Consider the following 23,586-nt stretch of genomic DNA (forward strand, 5'->3'; position numbering starts at 1 on the left):
CTTTCTATGGCCCATCATCTGTCATATATTTTGCAAATATTTCACCTTTTTTACTTGTCTATTGGAAATAATAAAGAGCTAACGACTGATAGCAGGGCACAAAATGGGGGGCAGAACTTCTGAGAGAGGTTTGCTAGAAAGAAGAGAGTAAAAAACAGGTGATTCACAGCAAGACACTGAGGTTAACATAGACATGAACTGAAACAAAGAGGTAGAGTTGGCCTTGTAGCAGGACACCATGCTAGGTTTTTTTTTTTTATAAGGGAGATAGAGGGTTTGTGATCTGCCCAACTAAATTGCCTAAGCTTTATTGAAATACCTCTGTGTCATTATTTGTACTGCTGGCAGGTATGAATGTCTCATATAAAGCATAACAGGTATAACTGTTTAAAAATCTACTCAAAATGGGGACTATTATATCTTTTAGTTGTTCTAGGAGGTACATTGCTTCTTTCAATAGCCACATGCTAACATGATTTGTATTTAATGTTATCTATGATATACCTATTAAAAGAAGAATAATAAATGACATGGTTTCATGTTGCATTCACACATTTGATTTCTGTTCATCATAGACATGTGCTATAGGGATTATGGTTTTCCACAACATTCTTGACTCTATAAAATTGCCCTTATCAAAAAACTTAGCAATATTACTACAAGTATATGAGTAACCCTAGCTTTAGTATGGACTATTTGCTGAGTATGTTTTGGACATACTTTCATCACCTATTTTCTGAATACCTTTTGCAATAACTGAGTTGTAAGAGACTAAACAAACTGCAGTTCTACTGCGTAGCTCTAATGCGGGTATGATTTAAATGGATCTTGGGTAAGGTATAGTTTCCTTATGTTCTTTCTTAGAGGGGTGCCTTGCAAACACACATCAAATACCTAACATGAATGTACTTAGTTTGGTAACAAGATAGTAATCATCAATATATACATTTAAAGCAGTTCATTTACACTGTTCTTTTTCTTTCAAACTTCTAGGACATATTAAAATTTTCTCAAAACCATATCCAAATCAGTTTACACATGAAAGTTACCTTGCGTATCTTCTAGAACTTTGACAATGGTCTTCAATATTCTGATCTTCCCAATTGTTGCCTAAGAAAGTACCAGGAAATGTATTATTTATTATTGAAAATAAGGCAAAATTCAGGTCATGATCTATGGTCAATCAAAGAACCATTTACCTCATTCTTCCTCATCGTCAAGAGAAATTATAGAAGTGCATCAATAACGAATAAGGAGTTTCCCCCATATTTTAATAAGCAAAGAAAATTCACTGCCATACCTATAGCAGTGAGGTTCCTGTAAGTCTCCAGCATCACATCTTTGTAGAGATTCCTCTGGGAAGAATCCAGCAAAGCCCACTCTTCTCGAGTAAAGTTCACATGCACATGATTGTATGTCAAAGCATTTTAAAATAGTGACACAAGTGCACAATAGAAAACATTAAACTGACAACACTGGAAATGTATACTTCATGTACAACATAGTCACATAACTCTGTTTTTTCCCACTTATTTTCTGACATGCAAGTGCTGATATATTCACCAACTCCTTTTAGAAGGAAACTGAAAAGTGAGGTTTACCTCTCTAATTTCTTCATCCCTTAATAGGATGTAGACTTGCAGGAGAAATGCCAATAAACAGACATGAAGAAAGCGAGAGAATAAAGTGATGATAAACAGTAATGAGCCTACATCAGAGACATGGTATAAACAAGTCCTAACTATAATAACAAAAGGTAAGCTGGGTGTATTTTCTCATGCCTTTTATTCCTGAAACACTCAAGAGACTGTCACAGGTGTATCACATAGAATTGCATGCTAGACTGGTCTAAGCAATAAGTTCCAGGACAGTCAGGGGTATATAATAAGAATCTGAAAATTCTGCAAAATTTAATCAATCAAACAAAAAAGATAGAGATCTTTCTCAAGTTTTTACAAAGATTTATACATTCTCTCCAGTTTTGTATACATGTCTAGAAACCTGAAATGCCTCATTTTAAACTGTAACATTCATTCAATATTTCTAAAATGAAACATATGTTTGAACAATTACAAAGAGACAGATGAAAATATGAGCAATGTAAATGTTGATCACTGAGAGGCAACATAAGGAGCTGGAGCTATGGCTCAGTGGTTAGGAACACTGTGTGTTCTTTCAGAGGACCCAGGTTCAATAACTAGCACCCACATGACAGCTCATAGCTCTCTGAAACACCAATTCAATCAATCTGACACCCTTACACCAATGCATACGAAGTTAAATTAAATTATTAGAAATAAATAAATAAATGTTAGTTCCTTTTATTGTGGAGTTGGTGGTGTTACTGTGATTCGTTGCTTGTTTTCTTTTTTTTCGTTGTGAAGTTATCTGTATCCTCTGTTTTCTTGAAGTCCTAGCTAGAGCAATAAAACACCTGATTCTCCAGCTGTACGACAGAGCAATAGTAATAAAAACTGCATGGTACTGACATAGAATGGTGGATCAATGGAACCAAATGGAAGATGCAGAAATAAATCTACACACCTACAGATACTTGATTTTTGATAAAGAAGCCAAAATAATACAATGGAAAGAGGACAACATCTTCAACAAATGGTGGCAGTCTAACTGGATGTCTACATGTAGAAAAAATGCAAATAAATCCATATTTATCACCCTGCACAAAACTAAAGCCCAAGTGGATCAATGATTCAACATAAAAACAGACACACTAAATTGATTAGAAGAAAAAGTGGGGAAGAGCCTAGAACTCATTGGCACAGGAGAGTACTTCCTGAACAGAGCACCAACAGCACAGGCTCTAAGATCAACAATCAATAAATGGGCTCTTATGAAACTGAAAAGCTTCTGTAAAGCAAAGAACACGGTATCAGAACAAAACGACAGCCTTCAGACTGGGAAAGGATCTTCACCACCTCTATATCTGACAGAGGGCTAATATCCAGAATATATAAAGAACTAAAGAGGTGGAAAAGCAACAAATCAAGTAATCCAATTAAAAATGGGGTATATAGCTAAAGAGAGAATTCTCTGTAAAGTAATATAGAATGGCATAGAAACACTTAAAGAAATGCTTAACAGCCATAGTCATCAGAAAGATGCAAATCTAAATGACCCTGAGATTTCGCCTTACACACATCAGAATAGGTAAGATCAAAACTCAGGTGACAGTACTGACAACACCTGCTGGAGAGGATGTGGAGAAAGGTAAACCATCCTGTATTGCTGGTGGGAATGTAAACATGTATTACCACTTTGGAAATCAATCTGCACTTTCTCAGACAATTAGGAATAGCACTAACTCAAGATCCAGCTATACCACTCCTAGGCATATAACCAAAATATGCTCAAGTACACAACAAGGAAATTTGTTCAACCATGTTCATAGCAGCTTCATTTGTAATAGCCAGACCCTGGAAAAAACCCAGATGTCCCCCAATGGAAGAATGATACAGAAATTATGGCACAATTGCACAATGGAATACTACTCCGCAATTACAAGGAAATTTGAAATTTGCAGGCAAATTGTGGGATCTAGACAAGATCATCCTGAGTGAAGTATCCCAGAAGCAGAATGACACATACAGTATATGCTCACTTATAAGTGGATACTAGGCATAAAATATAAGATAAACATACTACAACCCATATAACTAAAGCTAAGCAAGAAGGAAGACCCTGTGTAAGATGATCAATTCTCACTCAGAAAGACAAATTAGATGGACATTGGAAGAAGGAGAAAACAGGAAACTGGACCAGAGCCTATCACAGAGGGCCTCTGAAAGACTCTTAACCAAATTTTGGGCAGAGTGCAGGGAATGCTATGAAAGAGGGGGGAGATAATAGAACCTGGAGAGGACACGTGCTCCACAAGGAGAGCAACAGATCCAAAATATCTGGGCATAGGGGTCTTTTCTGAGACTGGATACTCCAACCAAGTACCATTCATGGATATAACATAGAACCTCTACCCAGATATAGCCCATGGCAGCTCAGTATCCAAGTGGGTTCCCTAATATCCAAGAGGAATAGGGACTGTCTCTGAGATGAAGTCAGTGTTGGGCTCTTTAACCACACCACCCTCAGGGGGAGCAGCCTTGCCAGGTTACAGAGGAGAACAATGCAGCCAGTCCTGATGAGACCTGATAAGCTAAGGTCAGATAGAAATCCACTTTCCTATCAGTGGACTTAGAGAGGGGAATGGGCGAAGAGGAGGGAGTGAGGGTGGGATTGGGAGAGAATGAAGGAGGGGGCTACAGCTGGGATCCAAAGTGAATAAACTGTAATTGATATAAAAAAAATCAAGATTTAAATAAATAAATAAAATAGGCAACATAGGGCATAAGAGATGCCTCAGCAGTGAAGAGGTCTTGTTGGTCTTGCAAATATTTGGGCCTGATTGCCAGTACTTACATAGGTAGGGATCAGAAACCATGCTGTAGGTGGGTTATGGGTGACAAAAGTCCACAAAGAAACCTTGTAATCAAACTCCAGAGACAAGAATGAAAGATGCAAATCTAACTTTATTATCTAATATAACTGCCTTTAAATGACTGAAAGCCTAATCACACCATTCCATGCTAGCTTCAATTAACAGTAATAATCAAATAGTTTGGTACAACTGTCAGAAAATGTGAGAGTTGTGGGGTGGCAAGTTCTTTAGGAGATTTCCATAAAGAAGGGAAAAGCATCATCATCTTAGCCTTGGATCCCTCTGAGATTTCACTAGTGAGCCAGGCGTCCCTACTAGATCAATATTATGTGCACTGAGTTCCTGAAGCTTCACTCGCCATTCCCTATGGGCCTCCTAAAGGCTTACCTTGATTTAGCCCTCCCATAGGAGCTCACACCTATCCATTATTCCAATTTCATGAGTTCTGGGCCATCTTCTGATTACTGTGAGGAACAGGCACACATGAGGTACTTATTCATATATATATATATATATATATATATATATATGAATATATATTCATATATATATGTGTGTGTGTGTGTGAGTGCAAAATAGTCTTATTCATTCAAAAAATTTCAGAACAAGCATAAAAAGTACTGCAATCATACATTTCTAAAAGTTCAAGCAATATTAATGTCATAATGAAGATCAATAAAAGAGCATATGTTTGACACGTATAATACCTACATTCCAGGCCTATCACATAATAACATTACAATGAAAGAAAAAGGCCAGGCATGTGGGACCACAACTAATCCCAACACTCTAGAGACATTTTAAAGTGGATTTATAAGTTGAGGCCTGCCTGGTCTACACACATACTTACAGTACAGACAGGACTACTAAAAGGAACTTTGATTTAAACAAACAAACAAACACCACAAAACAAAATAAAATAAAACAAAACAAGGCCTATATACCCTAAGGAAAAAGAAGCAGTCATTAAAAGTATCCCAAACAAAATAAAAATGTTCCGATCTAGAGTGTTTTGGCACAGAATTCTAACACAATTTCAAAGAAAAGCTAGTACATATACTCCTTAAACTATTCCACAAAATACAAATAAAAGGAAAATTGCTAAAATCATTCCATTGGATCAAAGTCACCCTGATAACTGTATAGCATAAAGACACAACAGAAAAAGCATTTCAGACCAATCTCCTTTGTGAAAGTGATGTAAAAATATTCAATATAATATTCACAAACCAAATCTAAAAGCACAGCAATAACGCCACCCACCAAGAGAAAGTAGCCTTCATCTCAGTGATGCTGAAGAAACTGAGGATGGAAGGGGTGGCTCCATTTTGTTTCTCAGACTCTGTCTTAAGTTGACTGACCTTGGAGTGACTTGACCCCCACCTTTGGGATCTGAAAAGGGCCACATAGCTCTCCACCCTGCAGGTTGTCATAAGTGCCACAAAATGTGTTAATGATGGGTCCTCAGTGTCAGGTATCATAAATGCCATAGAATGTGTTCATGCTGGGTCCTCGTTGTCAGGTATCATAAATGCCACAGAATGTGTTAATAGGTCCTCCACTCCACCCAGCAGGTTGTCATACAGATATCTTAGATATCTGTCAGTTTGGCCAGGTGGCTTGGAACAATTTGCCTAAAGGACATTTCAATCACTGAACCCTCCCCACCCACCCAAAACTTTCCCTTCCCTGTAACTGCAAGGTTTGGAATTCACTGCTCACTATTTTTCCCTTTAAAAATTTTGCCTTCGTGAGACTCGAGGCCTCACTTTCTAACCTGCTGTATCATGGGAGATTGGTGGCCCTAGCTTAAGTTTGAATAAAGATCCTCATATTATTTGCAACAGACTCAACTCCTAGTGGTCTTTTGGGGTCTCTCAAATTGGGCACAACAATGCAGGGATTGTTCAACATATGAAAATCCATCAATTTAATCCATCTTATAAACAAACCGATAGGGGAAAAAAACACGATCATCTCATTAGATGGTGAAAAGGCCTTGAAGAAAATCCAACATCCCATTCATGTTAAAAGATTTACAGGGATCAGGGACACAGAATTTAAACCTAAACATAATAAAGGCAACACAGCAAGCCTATAGCCTGCATCTGAATAAATGGAAAGAAAGTTAAAGCAATTCCACCAAATTCCTAGACAGAGCAATAAGACAATGGAACGTGATCAATGAGATAGAAATTGGAAAGGAAGAAGTCAAAGTATCACTATACGATGACGATATACTAGCATACATAAGTAAATCAATAAATTCTACAAGAGAACACCTACAGTTGACAAAAACTTTCCACAAAGCAGCTCGGAACAAAATTTACTAAAAAAATCAGTAGCCCTTCTATATACAAAAATTACATGGGCTTAGAATGAAATTAGAAAATCAAGATCCTGAACAATAGCCCCAAACAATATAAAATATTTTGGTATATCTTTAACCAAGCAAGTGAAGCCCTGCATCACTAGAACTTCAAATTCCTGAAGAAGTAAATTGAAGACGGTATCAGAAGAGAGTAAGATCTCCCAAATTCATGGATCATACAATTATTATTGTAAAAAAAAATGGCCATATAACCAAATGCAATCTACAGATTCAAAGCAATTCCTAACAAAATTCTAACAGAATTATTTATAGACTTTGAAAGAGCAACCATTAACTTCATAGGAAAAAAGAAATGCAATATAGCTAAAACAATTTTGTACTATAAAAGAACTTTTGAGGTTATCAAACTCCATAATTTCAAGCTATAATACAAAACAATTGTAATAAAAATTGCATGGTATTGGCATAGAAACTGACAGTTTGATCAATGGAATCAAATTAAAGACAGAGAAATAAACACATGTTCCTACAGAAATTTGATATTTGATGAAGAAGCCAAAAAGATACAATGGAAAGAAGCTTATGGAACAATTGGTGTTTCTCTAACTTGATATCTGCATGCAGAAGAATGCAAATGCAGCTATATTTATCACCCTGCAGAAAGTTCAAGTCCAAAAACTGTAACATAAAACACAATAGAAGAGAGAGTGGAGAATAGCCTTGATATAGAATTTGTACAGAGACACGTGTGTGAATCATACACTGACAGCTCAGACACTAAGATTAACAATTAACAAAAGGGACACATGAAAGTGAAAAGCATCTAGAAGGCAAACAATACTATCAATAAGACAAATGGCAGCACACAGACTGGGAGAGGACCTTCACCAGTCCTACAGCTGCTTGAAGAATAATATCCTTAAAGAAATTAACAAATTAGACACAATGGAACCAAATAACCCAATTAAACAATGGCATATAAAGCTAAACAGAGAACTCTAAGCAGAGGAAGTGCTAATGGCTGAGAAGCACTTAAAGAAATATTCAGTGTCCATAATCATCAAGGAAATGCAAATCAAAGGATTCTTCATTTCAATTTTACACTTGTCAAATGGCTCAGATCATGAAACTCAAGTGACAGAATATGGTGTTGATGAATGTGGAGTAAGGAGAACACACCTCCAGTGCTGGTGAGAATGAAAACTTGAACAAACACTTAGGAAATCCATCTAGATGTTTCTCAAAAGAAAAATTAGAATAGACCTATGTCAATACCTATATGCCTCAATAGCTATACTACTGAGGGGAACATATTCAAAAGATGATGTACCATACCACAAGGACACTTGCTCAACTATGTTCACAGCAGATTTATTTGTAATAAAGAGAAACTGGAAACAACCTAGACATCCTTCTCCTGAAGAATGGATAAAGAAAATGTGATACAGTTACACAATGGAATACCAATTAGCTATTAATAGCAAAGACTTTATGCAATCAGCAAGAGAATGGATGGAACTAGGAAAGATTTTTCTAAGCGAGATAATCCAGACCCAGAAAGACCCACATGGTACCTACTCACTTATAAGTGGAAATTAATCATAAAGTACAGGATAATCATGGAACAATCCACAGACCCAGTGAAAGGAGCAGAAAGGGAGGATGTAGGAAACTCACTCTGAAGACAAAATAAGATAAGTATCTGAATTAAATGGAGGGAAGGAATAGGGTGGAAGAGGGAATGGATAGGGTAATGGGGATGGGTATCAGGTATGGGGAGAGTAGAATGATGAGGGAACAAGGAGAGAAAATAGAAATCAGGGTGGGTGAGTTTCTGGGTCATGGGAGGCTTCTGGGAGTTTATGGGAGTGGCCCTAGATGAGAAGCCCAAGCAGCATGGGATAAGGAGCCTGAAGTTGCCAAATGAGAAATATAATATGCTCTGCAAAATCTCAAATTCAAGATGTGGGTAAAAATCAATTCAGAATAGTTTTGATATGTACAAATAACAAATTTCAGGCCCATCAGGCAATAATATATTAAAAAAACAAAACAACACTACAAAGACAGGCATGTGGGCCCACATATAACCCTAGCACTCCAGATCAAGATTCAGTTGGATCTCTAAGTCTAAGGCTTGCTTGATTTACATACCTACTTACAGGACACATAAGACAACAGAGAGATACTTATTCTTCAAAAACAAAAACAATAAAATTAATAAAATAAAACAACAGTGACAATAACACCTTAGAAAATGGGAACAGTCATTAGAAGTCTGCCAAACACACACACACACACACACACACACACACACACACACACAGGCACTGGGCAAGATGATTTTAGCACAGAATCATACCCGATTTTCAAAGAAGAGTTAATACCAATACTCATCAAAATTTTTCACAAAATACAGACAGAAGGAACATTACCAAACTCATTCTGATGGCAAAGTCACCCTGATACCTAAACCACACAAGGACTCAACAAAGGACAAGAATTTCAGACCAATCTCACTTACAAACATTGACACAGATATATCCAAAAAAACACAAACCAAATACAAGAATACATCAAAGATATACGCGATGAACAGGCTTCATCTCAGGGATACAGCAATGGTTCTGCATATGATAATCCATCAATGTATTCCACCATATAAACAAATTGAAAGAATAAAATCACATGATCAGTTCATTACAGGAGAAAAAGCCTTTGACAAAATCCAACACACCTTCCTGTTAAAATACTTGGAAAGGAAGAATTCAAAGTATCACTATTCACAGAGGATTTAATAGTATACATAAGTGACCCAAGAAATTCCTCCAGAGAATTCTTACAGTTGATATACACTTCCCATAAAGTGTCTTGGAACACAATTGATTAAAAAGATTATTAGCCCTTCTGTATACAAAAGAAAAAATGGGCTGAGAATAAAATTTGGGAAACATCCTGAACAGTAGCCACCAAGAATATAAAATATTTTGTTGTAACTCTAACCAAGCAAGTGAACGACCTCTATGACTAGAATTTCAGGTCTTTAAAGAAACTGAGGAAGATATCAGAAGATGGAAAGATCTCCCAAAATCATGGAAAAGCAGAATTAACATAGTAAAACAGGATTCTTAACAAATGCAATCTACAAATTCAATCCCATTTCCTACCAACATTTCAACACAATTATTTCCAGACCTTGAAAGAGAAAACATTAACTTCATATGGAAAAATAAAACACCCTTGATAGCAGACCAATTCTATGCAATTGAAATAAAGACATATAAATAAACCCACACTCCTACTGGAACTTTATTTTCAACAAACAAGCCAAACCCATACAATGGAAAAAAACACAGTATCTTCAACAAATGGTGGTAGTATAACTAAATATCATGTAGAAAAGTGCAAATAGACCCCCTTTGTATTACCCTGAAGTCCAAGTAGATCAAAGACCTTAACATAAAACCATAGATTCTAAATTATTTAGAAGACATGGTGTAGAAAAGTCTGGAACTCACTAACACAGGAGACAATAGAAAAACAACAGCACAGGCTCTAAGATCAACAACTAATAAATGGGATCTCAAGAAACTGAAAAGCATCTGTAAGTCAAAGGACACTACCAATAGAACACAAAAGCAGGCAACAGATTGGGAAAATATCTTCACTAACCCTACATAAGAAAGAGAACTAATATCTAAGCTATACAAAGAACTTAATAAATTAAATACCAACAAATCAAAAAATGCAATTTAAAAATGGGGTTCAGAGCTAAACTGCAACTTCAACAGAGGAACCTTGAATGGTTTAGAGGCACTTAAAGAAATGATCAAAGTCCTTACCCATCAGAGAAGTAGAAATCAAAATGACTCTAAGATTCCATCATACACCACTTAGATCAAAAACTCAAGTGACAACGCATGCTGGTGAGGATGTGGAAAAAATGGAACCAATAATAGAGGCAACCTGAGACCCAGTTTACACCAGAGAGCCGGCTAATGAAATTGTAAATATTCTTTTGCTGTGCTTGTAGAAAAGAGCCTACACATGCCTGTTATCTGAGAGGATCCACCCAGCAGCCAAAGAAGACAGATGCTGGAACTTGCAAGTAAGCATGGGGTGGACTTCCAAGGGTCTTATGAAAATACTGGGGAAAAGATGGAAGAAACTGTTCAGGACAGGATGTCACAAGAAGACCAACAAAGACAAGTAACCCAGACCCAAGGGAAACTTACAGGAAATGAGATATCAGCTAAGGAGCAAACATTGTCTGGACCTAGGCCTCTTGAACTCATATGCACTATGGTGCCTTGGTCCATGTGGGTTGAGTGGCAACTGGAGGGGGATATTTTCTAATATTAACTGTATTGCCTGGTTTTAGGTCACCTCCCTCTGTTGGGGCTGCTTTGCCTGGCCTCAGTGGATGAGGATATGCTCAGTCCTGATGTGACTTGATGTATTTTGGAGGGATGAAACAAGAAAGGAGGACTTCCCTTTTCTGGGAGGAGAGAGAGAAGGTAAAGAGAAGGGTGATGGTGGACTAAGAACAGAGGAAGGAAGGATCACCCTGGGGATTTAAAATTAAAATATAAAATATTTATTTAATTTAATACACTCAGAGGGAGGGACAGCAGGATTGGGAGGGGCCATGGGAGCGGGCTGCAACTGGGATACAAAGTGAATAGACTGTAATCAATTAAAAGAAAAAAAGAAAAGAAATTACTACACTTTTCAAAAAATCCAGAGACATACTGGCAACATGGCCTTGACCAGCATATAAGACTGGTCAAAATAAACACCCAAAAGTGTCATCAAGTTTTCACATATCTGTCATGGCCTAAGAACACATAGTCACATTACACACATATAACATGCTTTTATGAAATAAATATCATTGTTTTTACATTGTCTAGCACCTGTAGATATCTCTCTTACAAGGCAGAACTTCAGCATGATTTGCCATATAGTAACAAATGAGAACATAAAGAAACATATAACTTCAAATAATACATACATACGAATATGTATGTATGTATTCTTTTAAGCATTTTAGTACTAACAATTTTAAAATATTTTGACAAAACAGAACACAGTGGGGGTATATCTTCCATCCTTGGACTTGTACTCAAAAGGCTGACACATGAGAATCAAGATTTCAAGTGAAGCCTTGACTAATTACTAACATCCAAGACATATTTGAAAACAAAGATCTTAGAAGGAATCAGTCCCCAATTATTAATTCTTCCTTTCTTAATTTCTTAGAACATGAGCAGAATAAGAGAGATCTAGGGACAAATTACCACACAAATGAACTCTAGCTTAATTTTCCATGGAGTTTATTTTCCACTGAAATCCTATGACATCCACTTTTTCTGTATGCACTACACTCAACATTATGACCTTCCAGGCCATACAGGAAGAGCCAGTTAAGCTCTGAACTTTTGTCTTCTCAAGACCTGATATTTTCCACATTCCTCAAAGAAGACATTCTCAGGTCAGTCCAGGAGCAAAGTCAGTTTTGGCATACCTTTTTTCCTCTTAACTTGCTACTGTACTGCTGTGATTGAATTCCTTAACCATAAACATCTCAGGTTATCAGTGGGATTACTTGTTTGGTCCTCTCAGATCACAGACCATCATTTTGGAGGCCAAAGACAGAAACTCAAGTTTCAAGAAAAGTAAGGCAAAAATATGCCAAATATTGTTTCTTGCCTTGCTCTCTTGTTTCTTTATAGTCTCATGCTCAGCTAGCTTTCTTATCCAGCACAGGGCCACTTGCTTAGGGATATTGCCACCCTTAATGGGTAGAAATCATCACTCAACACAATCTCTCACTTACATAGAAACCAGCCCTTTTTATCATTAGTTTATTTCTTTTTTTCACTTTATATCTTGGTTGCATCTCCTCTCCATCTCTCCTCCTGGTGTCACCTTCCCACCCTCTTCCCAATTCCTCCTTCCCTTCTTCTCTGGAAAGGGAAGCCTCCACATACCAGTTCTCAGCACATCAAGTTGCATACAAACTAAATGCATTTTCTTCCACTAAGGCCAGTGAAGGCAGCCCAGCTAGGGCAAATTGATTCATAAACAGGCAACTGTGTCCATGTTACAGTGAACAATTTCAAATGCTAGGTGACCAACATGGAGACAAAGCTCCCCATCAGCTAGATATGTGTAGGGTGTATTTTTTTGGATGGTGGCAACCAGCAATTTTATGATGCCATGCTGCCAACTGAATTTAGCATGTGAAAAAAAAAACCCTCAGAATTCTCAGCAGGATTAAGAAGAGATGTTACACACAGACAAAATATGATGTCTGTACTGACTGTATAGCAAAAATAATGAAGATTGTGCACAATATTTGTGAAAGAATAAAGTAAAAATGCCAAGAACATAAGCCAAACAATCTAGTCAAATATCCATCGAGATACCTAAGGAAACCCAACCAAGAAAAAAAAATGTGAAGCAGAACCATGTTAACTATGATTGTATACATATAAAAATTAAATAAACGCAAATGTCACAACTCCCATGAAAATAACTCAAAGTGTTCAAATTACCCTCTAGGTACTACTGACCTGTTTTTTTTTTAAACATAGCCCACATGCTCTAGACATCTCTCTGTAAATGGAGGTCACCAGAAAGGTAGTCTATGGTGCTGCAGCCCCTCATGGCCCCCTAGTGATTGCAGGCAAACCCAATTCCCCTGATATTCATAAACAAAACAATGTTAAATAGTAATTTTATGCCTGTTTCCTACCACATCTATTACAGCACAAGATGTGAAATCTGACCCATCTAACTATATTATACCATGTGCACTTGAGACACATACGTTATTTACAACCTCCATGAAAATAACTCCAAACAAACCATATACTTAAATGTTAAATGGCAAGGTCAGAACTTGGAAAAGATACTAGAAACTTGGCCTCTCTGAGTTTGCATCCTACCAAAGACATTTCTACATTCAAGCCCCTGCTGCAAATACTTTGTGAACATGCAGCCCCAAAGTGTATATGGAGGCAGCCTCCTGAGCCCCAGTCTTCTCCAAGCAGTTCATTCATTTTGCTCTTCCATTTTACTAGCAAGAGTAAACTAACTTCACATTCCCAAGCTTGCAGCGCCATCTCCCACCCAACCCCTTGAAACATTTTCCTAATTATCAGTTAACTGGTAAAACTTGCTGTTACCTTAACCGAGGTGACTAAATTGTCAAAATATATCGCTTACAAAGCCCTGCATTACTATGGACAGAGGACACGCTTCTTTGTTGCTTTGTCACTTGAGCTCCGGACCACATATCGAGAGATATAAATTAAGGGCCTTGGATTCCAGACTGAATGTCTTGGAAAACACATAAAGGCCTTGAGCCCAGCGGCCTGGATCAGCACAGCCTCCAACAGAAACTTCTTTGTCTCACAACGTTAAAATCTGATTGGATGACCCCAGCACTCACCAAGGGTCCCTCTCCTTGTGGATTTAGCCCTTTAAATATACAATAACGCTTACCCCTGGGCACCGTTCAGATCCTGAACTGGCCGCCTCCCTGAGCTCAGAAAAATAAAGCTCTCATTTTAACCTTCTGTTCAGAAAAGAATTTTCACTGTTCCCAATCCGAATCCAATATAGTCGATATATCAGATGCCCCGCTGTGTTCAGGGCTAGGAAAAGGGACCTCTCCTGTGGCTGATTCTGACTGCCCGTTCACACACAGCCTCAGGAAGGATCCTACACAGCTGCTCCTGCTGTTCAGCCTCCTGATTCACCAGGTTGGGGGCAGAGGCTACACACTCACCATTTTGCGACTTTGGAAGTTGTCTGAAATCCCCGCAAAACACACAGCAGCAGCGTTCATACAAGAGCACACCAACAACTCGACCACACTCAGCTACAGAGCGAACATGCAGCTTGGCACCAGGGAGAACCCACCTCTTCCTCTGACTAGAGAGATGGAAGCATCTGATTGGCAAGTGAGTCTTGAGTGACAAGAGCACCTCCTTTAGGGTTAGAGTGTACTAAAGGGACAAGGCTTAGTGATTCCTAACCCACGCTTCCCTTTTAGTAACAAACCTTTTTCAGATCTGCAAAGATTTGCATTTCATCATCATTTGTGCCTGTCCTCCCCTAGCCTACTCTCTGTCCTCCAGCACTCAGGATGCAATTTCCTTCTACCTTCCAGAATCAAGGTCGATAGCTGCAAAACCATTACTCAACCTGTAGCAGAGTTAACTGTCTGTCCTACAGGTGGAAGGGTGCCAAGAATTTTAAGAATTAAAGGGAGATTTTAGAAAATGCAAGGAGATTTTTGTTCTGGAACATCATGCTGGGGTCAGGTAAACTGCAGCCACTTTTTCTCCTGGAAGATAAGAGACAACCCTGGAGGAAAAAAAAAAGGAGGAAAAATATAGCATTTTGGAGTTCCAAAATCACGTAAAACGTCTTCCTCGATAGGAAGATGAAGAAAACAGAAAGCTGTATTAGTGAAGGCTCTCTACATGAAAAGAACTGATAAAATAAATTTCTCTGTATGTATGTAGTTCTCAGGCAGGTGAGCCTCTGCCGCAATGCATCTTGGGACCATTGGTACTTCCCTGAGCCAGGAGCGCTCCAAAGTGGGAAAGGAACGGATAAAGGTCGATCTGTGACTAGAGGCTTTGTGTTTACATCCCCGTGGTGGGGGTCAGGGAGATGGCGGAACGTGGAGAGGTGGGGAAGGAGGGTGACCCCGGAGCCTCCACACCCTTAAGTCTGCTCTCGCAGGGCGGTGAGGAATCAAAGCCAGAAGTGGCGGACTTCAGTGATGGTGAGCCAATATCCAGACCGTTTTTCCCAGGTCAGCATCCTTCTTATCCCAAGCTGTTTGACAGAGTTCCACATCACACTCACACGCGGGGTGGCTGCAGGGTTCCCCAACTCCCTCCTCCTACCCACCGCCCGCTGTCCATTTGTCTGTCTGCTAGGAGTCCTGGAGCAACTCCTGCCTGGGGCAGAACCGCAGGCATGGGGATGGCGGGAGAGAGGAGCTTCCACCAAGCCTGCAAGCACCCTGTGGGAGATTGGTGCACCCCGACCTCACCCCTAACCCTCGGGGGTCTTGTTGTGCACTACCTTGTATAGGGTGTTCTGGCCCCCTCTCCTGGTTTGTGGATGCACAAGCAGGCAGAACACTATAAATAATGTGTAGTGTGCTGGGGGCTGAGTAGGTAAGGTGCTCTTTCATTAGCGGTTAGGTTGTTGGGAACTTAGCACACAAGGATCCTGCCACCTCTGCTGGCCTGAAAGCATATATTCATGCTGAGCAATGAATAGATAGTGCTTAGAGTGCTGGGCCTGAGTAAATAAGGTGCACTGTACTTAGTGGTTATGGTGCTGGGGACTTAGTTCATAAGGCTCTAGCCACAGCTGCTGTCCTGGACGCGTACAAACATGGGCAAAGAGAAAAAGTAAGAGGTGGAGGAAGGAAGAAAAGAAAGAAAGATGTATGTGTTTGTTTTGTTTTGTTACAGAAAATCAGCCAGCTGATTGAAACGTGGTACTATTTGGTGTTTATTTGTTGAACTTGAACCAACGTACACAGGAAAATGTTCAGGTATTCTGTAGTGATAAAAGGAATTAATGTTTTTCTGCATGGTGAATAAAATATTTTCAGCCAGAAGGAAGTTGTGGAACATGGCAAAGTAATACATTATATTTACACACTGTATCAAATAAAAATGATTTGATGAACCTTTTCAGAGGAAGCTTCTCATATTCAAGAACAAGAAACGTCCCTCTCTTAAAGCATTTTCTCGAGGCACCGACACTCTCCCAGTACCTAGGGGATTGACAATTTTGATTGCTCACCTCCTGCTGTCCTACGTGGAAATCATACACCATACCTAGTAAATGGGAATGAGAAGGGAAAGGGAAGGGATGGGATAGGGAAGAAAAGGAAAGGGAAAGAGAAGGGGAGGGATGGAAATGGAAGGGATGGGAAAGAGAAGAGAATAGAAAGGAAAAGGAATAGGAAGGGAAAGGGAAGGGAAGGAAAATGAAAGGAGAAGGGAAAGGTAAGAAATGGGAAAGGGAGGGGAAAGAAGAAGAAAGGGGAATGGAAGGGAAGAGAAGGGAAATGGAAGGAAAGGGGAAAGAAAAGGGAAGGGAACACAGGGAAGGGAAGTGAAGGAAAGAGAAAGGGAAGGGAAGGGAAATGGAAAGGAAAGGGATCAGAAGGGGAAAGGAAAAGGAAGGGAAATGAAAAAGAAGAGAAAAGAAAGAAAGGGAAGGGATTGCAGAATGGATGAGATGGAAAAGCAAAGTGAAGGAAAAGGAATAGGAAGGGGAAGGTAAGGGAGGGGACTGGTGGGAAGAGAAAGGGAAAGAAAGGAAGTTAAGGGAAAGGAAAGGAAGGAACAGAATGGGAATAAAAAGAACAATGATTTTAGCTCTGTGGTAGTGTACATGCTTAACATGGGTGAGGCACTGAATTCAATCATCAACACTGAAGGAAAAGGGGAGCAGTGCAAGGGTAAAATTGTACAACATGGGTTAATCTCAGGGTATGAATCAAAGTGGAAAATAAGCCAAACATTTTTAAATGTCTGATTCTATTTATATGCCAATCTACAAACAACAAAATCATACATACAGAAAGCAGATCTGTAAGCAGGAGAAAACAAGGACAAAACACACTGCAAAAGAGCATTATAGGGCATTTGTTTTGTTTTTCAAGACAGAACCTCTCTGTTTAGACTTGCATATCCTGGGATCTCTTTGTAGACCAGCCTGGCCTCGAACTCACAAAGATTTGACTGCAGATACCTCCCTGAGTGTTGGGATTACAGGCATGCACCACCATGGCCTACTTCATAAGAGTACTTTCTATAGGGAAGAAAATGTACAATATCTTGGTTGTGGTGGTGATTGTACTAGTTATATAATTGCTTAAAACCACTGAACTGTTTGCCCTATTTTTCACACAAAGTTTATGCTTGAATAAACCACAAAAATCGTACAAAAATATAACAGTAAAAAGTATACACTTCACACTTCAGATTAGAATGTATGCAACAGTCTGAGTTCCATTTAAAAAACCAAAGGAAAGAAAGAAATCTTCCCTTTGTTCATGTGGTCAGAGAATGGCCAAAGCCAAACACATTGTATCAGAAACTGTGGGTCAAAGTTGAAGGAACAAACTGGCCTTGAGCATTAAGATGGAAAGGGAGTGAGGGTGAAGATGCCTAAATGTGAGGTCAGAGCATGAGCAGAATGAGAAGAATGTCCACAGAAACCATCATAAACACAAGCACCATTGTACAAGCAAGTATTGTAGACCCTGTGTGGTGGCTTCCTAACATGGGTTCTTAGATCCAACAGGGATGGAAGTGAGGAAGGAGGATAAGAAATGAAGAAATAGCCTCAGTAGGGAGAGAAAACGAGTCATTATAAACAACAGCAAAAAAATAAAATAAACAAGATATGTGTGTGCAAAGCCTGATTTCTCACTGTTTGAGAAGACATGAAAAATGCAAATGCTAGATTTCTGGGCTGAAATCAGAAGTACTGAATTAGTTCACAGTTTTCAATGTACAGAGACAGAAATATACATATATGTGAAAATATGGATAAATATATCCTCTACCTCCACATGAAGAGAATCTGGGAATACTTATAACCCAACAGTGATAATGATGCTAGCAATGAGAAATTAGCCTCTGCTGGGAGAAAGCAGGGATCCCTAGAGGAATAGTTGATTACAGGGCCACACTTGGCATTTTGTGTAAGCAGCCCCATGTCAGAGGCTTAACACCACAAAGGAGAAGAAATGGGTGTGCATGTATGCCAGAAATACCATAGGTCAAAAAGTAATGATTCTCAAAGAATGAGTTCAATGAGTTCAACCTGAGTTCAATTCCCAGCAACCACATGGTGGCTCATAACCATCTATATCTGCTACCCTCTTCTGGCCTACAGGCATACATGCAGGCAGAACATTGTATAAATAATTAAAAAAATCTTAAAAAAAGACACTGGAGCCAGATGTATGAGCTCTCTTTGGTCCTATGACAAAACAATTTAAATATCGAAATGAATGGTCTGAATATTTATGTCCTCCCAAAATTTCTATATTGAAGTTCTAAGACCTAAAGTAACAGAACTGCATGAGATCTTTGGAAGGCACTCAGGTCTTAGAGGTGAAGTACTTATAAATAGGTTCATAACCTTATTAAAGAGATCCTATAAAATCATGTGGTCCTTTAGGCCACTGAGATTAAAGCGAGAACAGGACTGTAGAAAAGCATGCCCCCAGCTAGACCTCATATTTTAACTTTAGACTTTTCAGAGTTGACAACTGTGAAAACTAATGCCTTTGTTTATAAATCATTTGTCACAGTAGCCCCAGCAGACTGAAACAAACAACAATACAGTCTACTACAGAAGACACATGAATCATGAATCCATACTGATGTAAGTGTGGCAAATGCATTAACATTTTGATGAGAACCAACACATAGAGTGTCAAGGTACTCATAAGGGTGTAGGGTATTAACTCTGTAGCAGAAAAGCCTTGCAGATACTGATTACAAATAATCAAAGTAAAATTATGTACCATCTGACAAGACAGTGTGTGCCACTGTTGTGATATCCTTGCCTAAATATATATATTGTTCCATGAGAGCAAAGAGAGCTGAGAGACAATTTACAAAAATAACTAATCTGGGATATTAGCCATTTTGTACAGGATAAGCATGCTACAACCTATAGACCCAAATAAACTAAATAGCATGGAGGGGAAATAAAATAGACATCACAGACATGGGAAGAGGAGGAGGAAAGGAGGTAGATAAAAGAGGGGGTGAAGAGAGGAGCAGGAGGGGTTTCAAATGTGGAGATAAAGGTGAGGGCTAGGAGAGAAGGGAAATTGGTGTTGAAGCATCTCTGAGACAAGATGAATACCTGGAATTTTGGAGGTGCCTGGGAAGATATGGGGGTGACCCTGGATGAGACTCCTAGCAGCAGAGATATTGAGACTGAAGTAGACACATCCTGTAGCTAGAGGAGGGAGGGGACACCAACCAACTCTTAAAACTCTCACTCAAATTTGACCACCTACAAGATATGCAGGGATAAAAGATTGCACAGAGATTGAAGAAATGGCCAACCAATGACTGGCACAACTTGAGACCCAACCCATGGGAGAGACCCAACTTCTGATACTATTAATGATACTCTGCTATGCTTGTAGACAGGAGACCAACATAACTGTCATCTGAGAGGCTTCATCAAGCAGATAATGGAAAAGGTTGCAGAGACCAACAGCCAAACAAACATTAGGTAGAACTTAGGGAGTCTTGTGGACGAGTTAGAGAAAGGATTGAGGGAGATGGAGGGGTAGGATACCACAAGAAGACCTACATAGCCAGCTCACCTGGCTCACCTGGGACCATGGGGCGTCACAGAAACTGAACCACCAACAAAAGAACATTCCTGGACTAGTCCTTCCATTCTACACATATGAAACTGATGGGCTGCTTTTCCTCGAGTGGGTCCCCTAACAACTAGAACAGGGGCTGTCTCTGACTTGGACTCTATCACCTCCCTCTGGGTCCCATTTTCCTAGCAGGGCTGTCTTGTCTTGCCTCAGTGAAAGAGGACGTACTTAATCCTGATGTAACTTGATGTGCTAGGTTAGGTTGTTTAGGGGTGGGGTGTTATAGGGCAAGTGGGTTGGAGGGTGGCACTGGGAGGAGAGGAGGGAATGGGGTTGTGAGTGGGATGTAAAATGAACAAATAAATAAATTAATGAAGAATGCAGCCAGTTCGGATGAGACCGGATATGCTAGGGTCACATGGAAGGGGAGGAGGACCACCCCTATTCATGGACTTGGACAGAGGCATAGGAGGAGATGAGAGAAGGAGGGTGGGGTTGGGAGGGGAGGAGGGAGGAGGATACAACTGGGATACAAAGTGAATAAACTATAATTAATATTAAAATAAAATTTTAATTAAAAATATATATCTGACACTTAGTTATCAAAAGTGACAAGATCATGAAAAAGATGAGGGAACTGTTCCATACTGAAAGAGACTTAGGAGATAAAGAAACAATGCAACACTTAAATGTACCAGCTTTTTTCGACATTTGTGTGAGTAATAACATAGTCAATAAAACCTACATTAAATGGAATACTATGTCAGCGTGAATTTCCTATTTTGATAACTGCACTGTCATTATGTAGGACAACGTTCTTGTTTGTATAAAACTGACACTAAACCACTCAGAGTGACAGGACATAAGGTCAGCAGCTTCCTCTCAAAATGTCCAAAGTAAAACAGCAATTAACTGTGTACCATACTTGGAACTTTTTTCAAGTTTGTTATTGTTTCAAAATTGTTGTGGGGGAAGCTGGGCATGGTCTTTAACCCCCGCACTTGGGAGGCAGAGGAAGGGAGATCTCTCTAGGTTCAAAGCCAGCCTCATCTACATAGGGAATCCCAGGACAGCCAGGGCTCTATAGAGAGAATTTGTCTCAAAAACAAAACAAACAAACAAACAAAAACTAAACTAAACTAAATAAAATTGTTGTAGGGGGAAGAAAAATGTAAATAAAAAACTGAACAAAATTAAAAACAAAACTGATTCCAAAGACTAACAATCAGCAAAACACAACCTAAGCACCTCCAGAGACAAGGGGCTGCAGGGCTGGTAGCTAAAATTCCTTGCAAGTATAAAACTGGAATTATCCTGAAATAAAAGAGCTTTCTCAGCTCTACAGTAACCTTGTTATTACATCCCGTTTATCTATAAATAACAACACAAAGAAATAAAAATAAGAAAATAACCCTGTGTGAACCCTGTATACTCCTGGTTTGCAAGTCCATTAAAGTATAAACAGCAGTGTATTTGCCAAACTGTTCCTTATAGGAATATTCTGAAGAATAAAGAGAACAATCAAATCATGTGAAAGCCAGCAGTGTTTGGCTGGCTGTCTTTGATTTAAGAAACATTTCATTCTGGAACGCCGGCACATACATTCTGAAACAATGTTCCTAGAAATGTGCAAGGCTCCTGTCACCTTTCCCAGTACATTCATTAGACTGGGATGTCGAAGCTCCCCCACCCCACCTCACGCCCCGCAGAGGCTACTGGAACTGCTGCCCAGGGGCTGAGGCTGAGCCCAGAGAGGCGGAGGCGGAGCCCAGAGAGGCGGAGGCGGAGCCCGGAGGGCGGAGGCGGAGTCCGGGAAGAACGGAGGCGGAGCCCGGGGGAGCAGAGGCGGAGCCCAGGGGAGGAGGCGGAGACGGAGCCCAGAGAAGGAGGGAGGCGGAGCCCGGGGAGGGCGGAGGCGGATCCCTCAGGCGCCTGCCCCACAACCTTACCTGGCTTCTCCTGGTCTCAGCCTACCACAAGGAAGTAATCCATTAGCCGAAACACGACCGCCGCCACTGCGCCCAGGAAGAGGGTTCTGGTCGCCACCCTCGCCGCCGCCACCCACCAGGCCCAGGACAAGCTCAGCGTCTTTTCTTCAGCGACTGTAGCCATAGCAACGGCGCTTCCGTCACGCTTGACACTGGAGGCGCGCACTGCGCCTGCGCTGCGCCTCACGCCATCTCCTGCCCCGCCCCACCCGAGAGGGCTCAGCATTAGGTTTCCTCCAAGGACGCTGGGACCCACAGCTCGGGAAGAAGGTCGCCACCGAGGCCGAGCTCTTAGAGGCCAGCCTCTGCTTCAACGCCCCCCTCCCCATTCTTTATTCTCCTGGAGCAGGGTCTTTCCTTCCGCCTTCTCTCTCCCTTTTGCAGTGGGGGGAGAAGGGCGTGGAGGGGCGCGGGGTCACTTGGAAAGTTTGCACTTCTCTGTCGCCTGCTTGCCACTGGTCTCGCAGCAGATTCTCTCGCCCTTGGCTGGAAGCTTGGAATTTGCACCGCCAAGGCTTTTTGCCGCACGTTCCCTGTTTATGTTGTTCAGATGGGGATTTTAGAAACATGCCACCGAGCTGGCGGGGCAGGAAGAGAGTTGAGCAATCTTCAGAAGCGCCTATGGTTTCTGGGCTGCCTGGGCTGGGGCGGTCATCTTGGGCTTTCCTCTGAGTGCCCTAGGGAGGTGGATTCCACCTAGGAACAGAGGATCCAGGAATACTCCTGAAATGGTCCTGTCTATCCCCAGCAAGCCCTGACCACCTGGGGTTCTTTGTCCAGTCTAGAGATTATCCTAGTCGATTGAGTTTATTTTTTGTTTATTTTTTTAATTTTCATTAGTTACAATTTATTCACATTGTATCACCCCTGTAGCTCACTCCTTCCTCCCCTCCCAATCTTGCCCACCCTTCCCCTTCTCCACCCATGCCCCTCCACCAGTCCACTGATAGGGGTGGTTTTTCTCCCCTTCATTCTGATCCTAGTCTATCAGGTCTCATCAGGACTGGCTGCATTGTCTTCTTCTGTGGCCTGGTAAAGCTGCTAGGGGGAGGTGATCAAACAGCAGGCCAATCAGTTCATGTCAGAGACAGTCACTGTTCCCAAAATATCCACTACTAATGTTTTCAGAGTTGGCTGGCACAACACTTAGATGAGTTTACTTTCTCACTAATAATGATCATGAAGTTTTAGTAGTAGAATATGTATGCAAATTAAGACTGAAGTTTTCGGGACCTTTGGTTTAGAAATTATTTTAGTGAGGACATCATTTGCTGAGGGGTTTTATCCTTAATATATTGTATATAGTAGATGCCAATGTGCTTAGCACAACACCTAAACCCTCTGCCAATGACTAGCAGAAAGCTAGTGACTAGAGCTGTGAACTCAGAGTCCAAAGGGT

At 40.3% G+C, this 23,586-nt stretch overlaps 2 protein-coding genes across 2 annotated transcripts in view; one reads left to right on the top strand and one right to left on the bottom strand.

The window, feature by feature from the left end:
* LOC132650793 (zinc finger protein 120-like) overlaps positions 1-23,586 on the top strand; it is a 1,051,774-nt gene that overhangs the window by 543,426 nt on the left and 484,762 nt on the right. The gene's annotated exons all lie outside the window — the stretch shown is intronic.
* On the bottom strand, positions 1,046-22,311 carry LOC132650761 (zinc finger protein 431-like). Its single transcript, XM_060376083.1, has 3 exons — positions 22,174-22,311; positions 1,301-1,427; positions 1,046-1,110 (listed from the first exon to the last, which is right to left on the bottom strand). The coding sequence occupies exons 1-3, from the start codon at positions 22,309-22,311 to the stop codon at positions 1,046-1,048; spliced, it is 330 nt and encodes a 109-aa protein (XP_060232066.1).

Source organism: Meriones unguiculatus, assembly GCF_030254825.1.
Source record: "Meriones unguiculatus strain TT.TT164.6M chromosome 13 unlocalized genomic scaffold, Bangor_MerUng_6.1 Chr13_unordered_Scaffold_33, whole genome shotgun sequence".
Lineage (NCBI taxonomy): Eukaryota > Metazoa > Chordata > Mammalia > Rodentia > Muridae > Meriones > Meriones unguiculatus.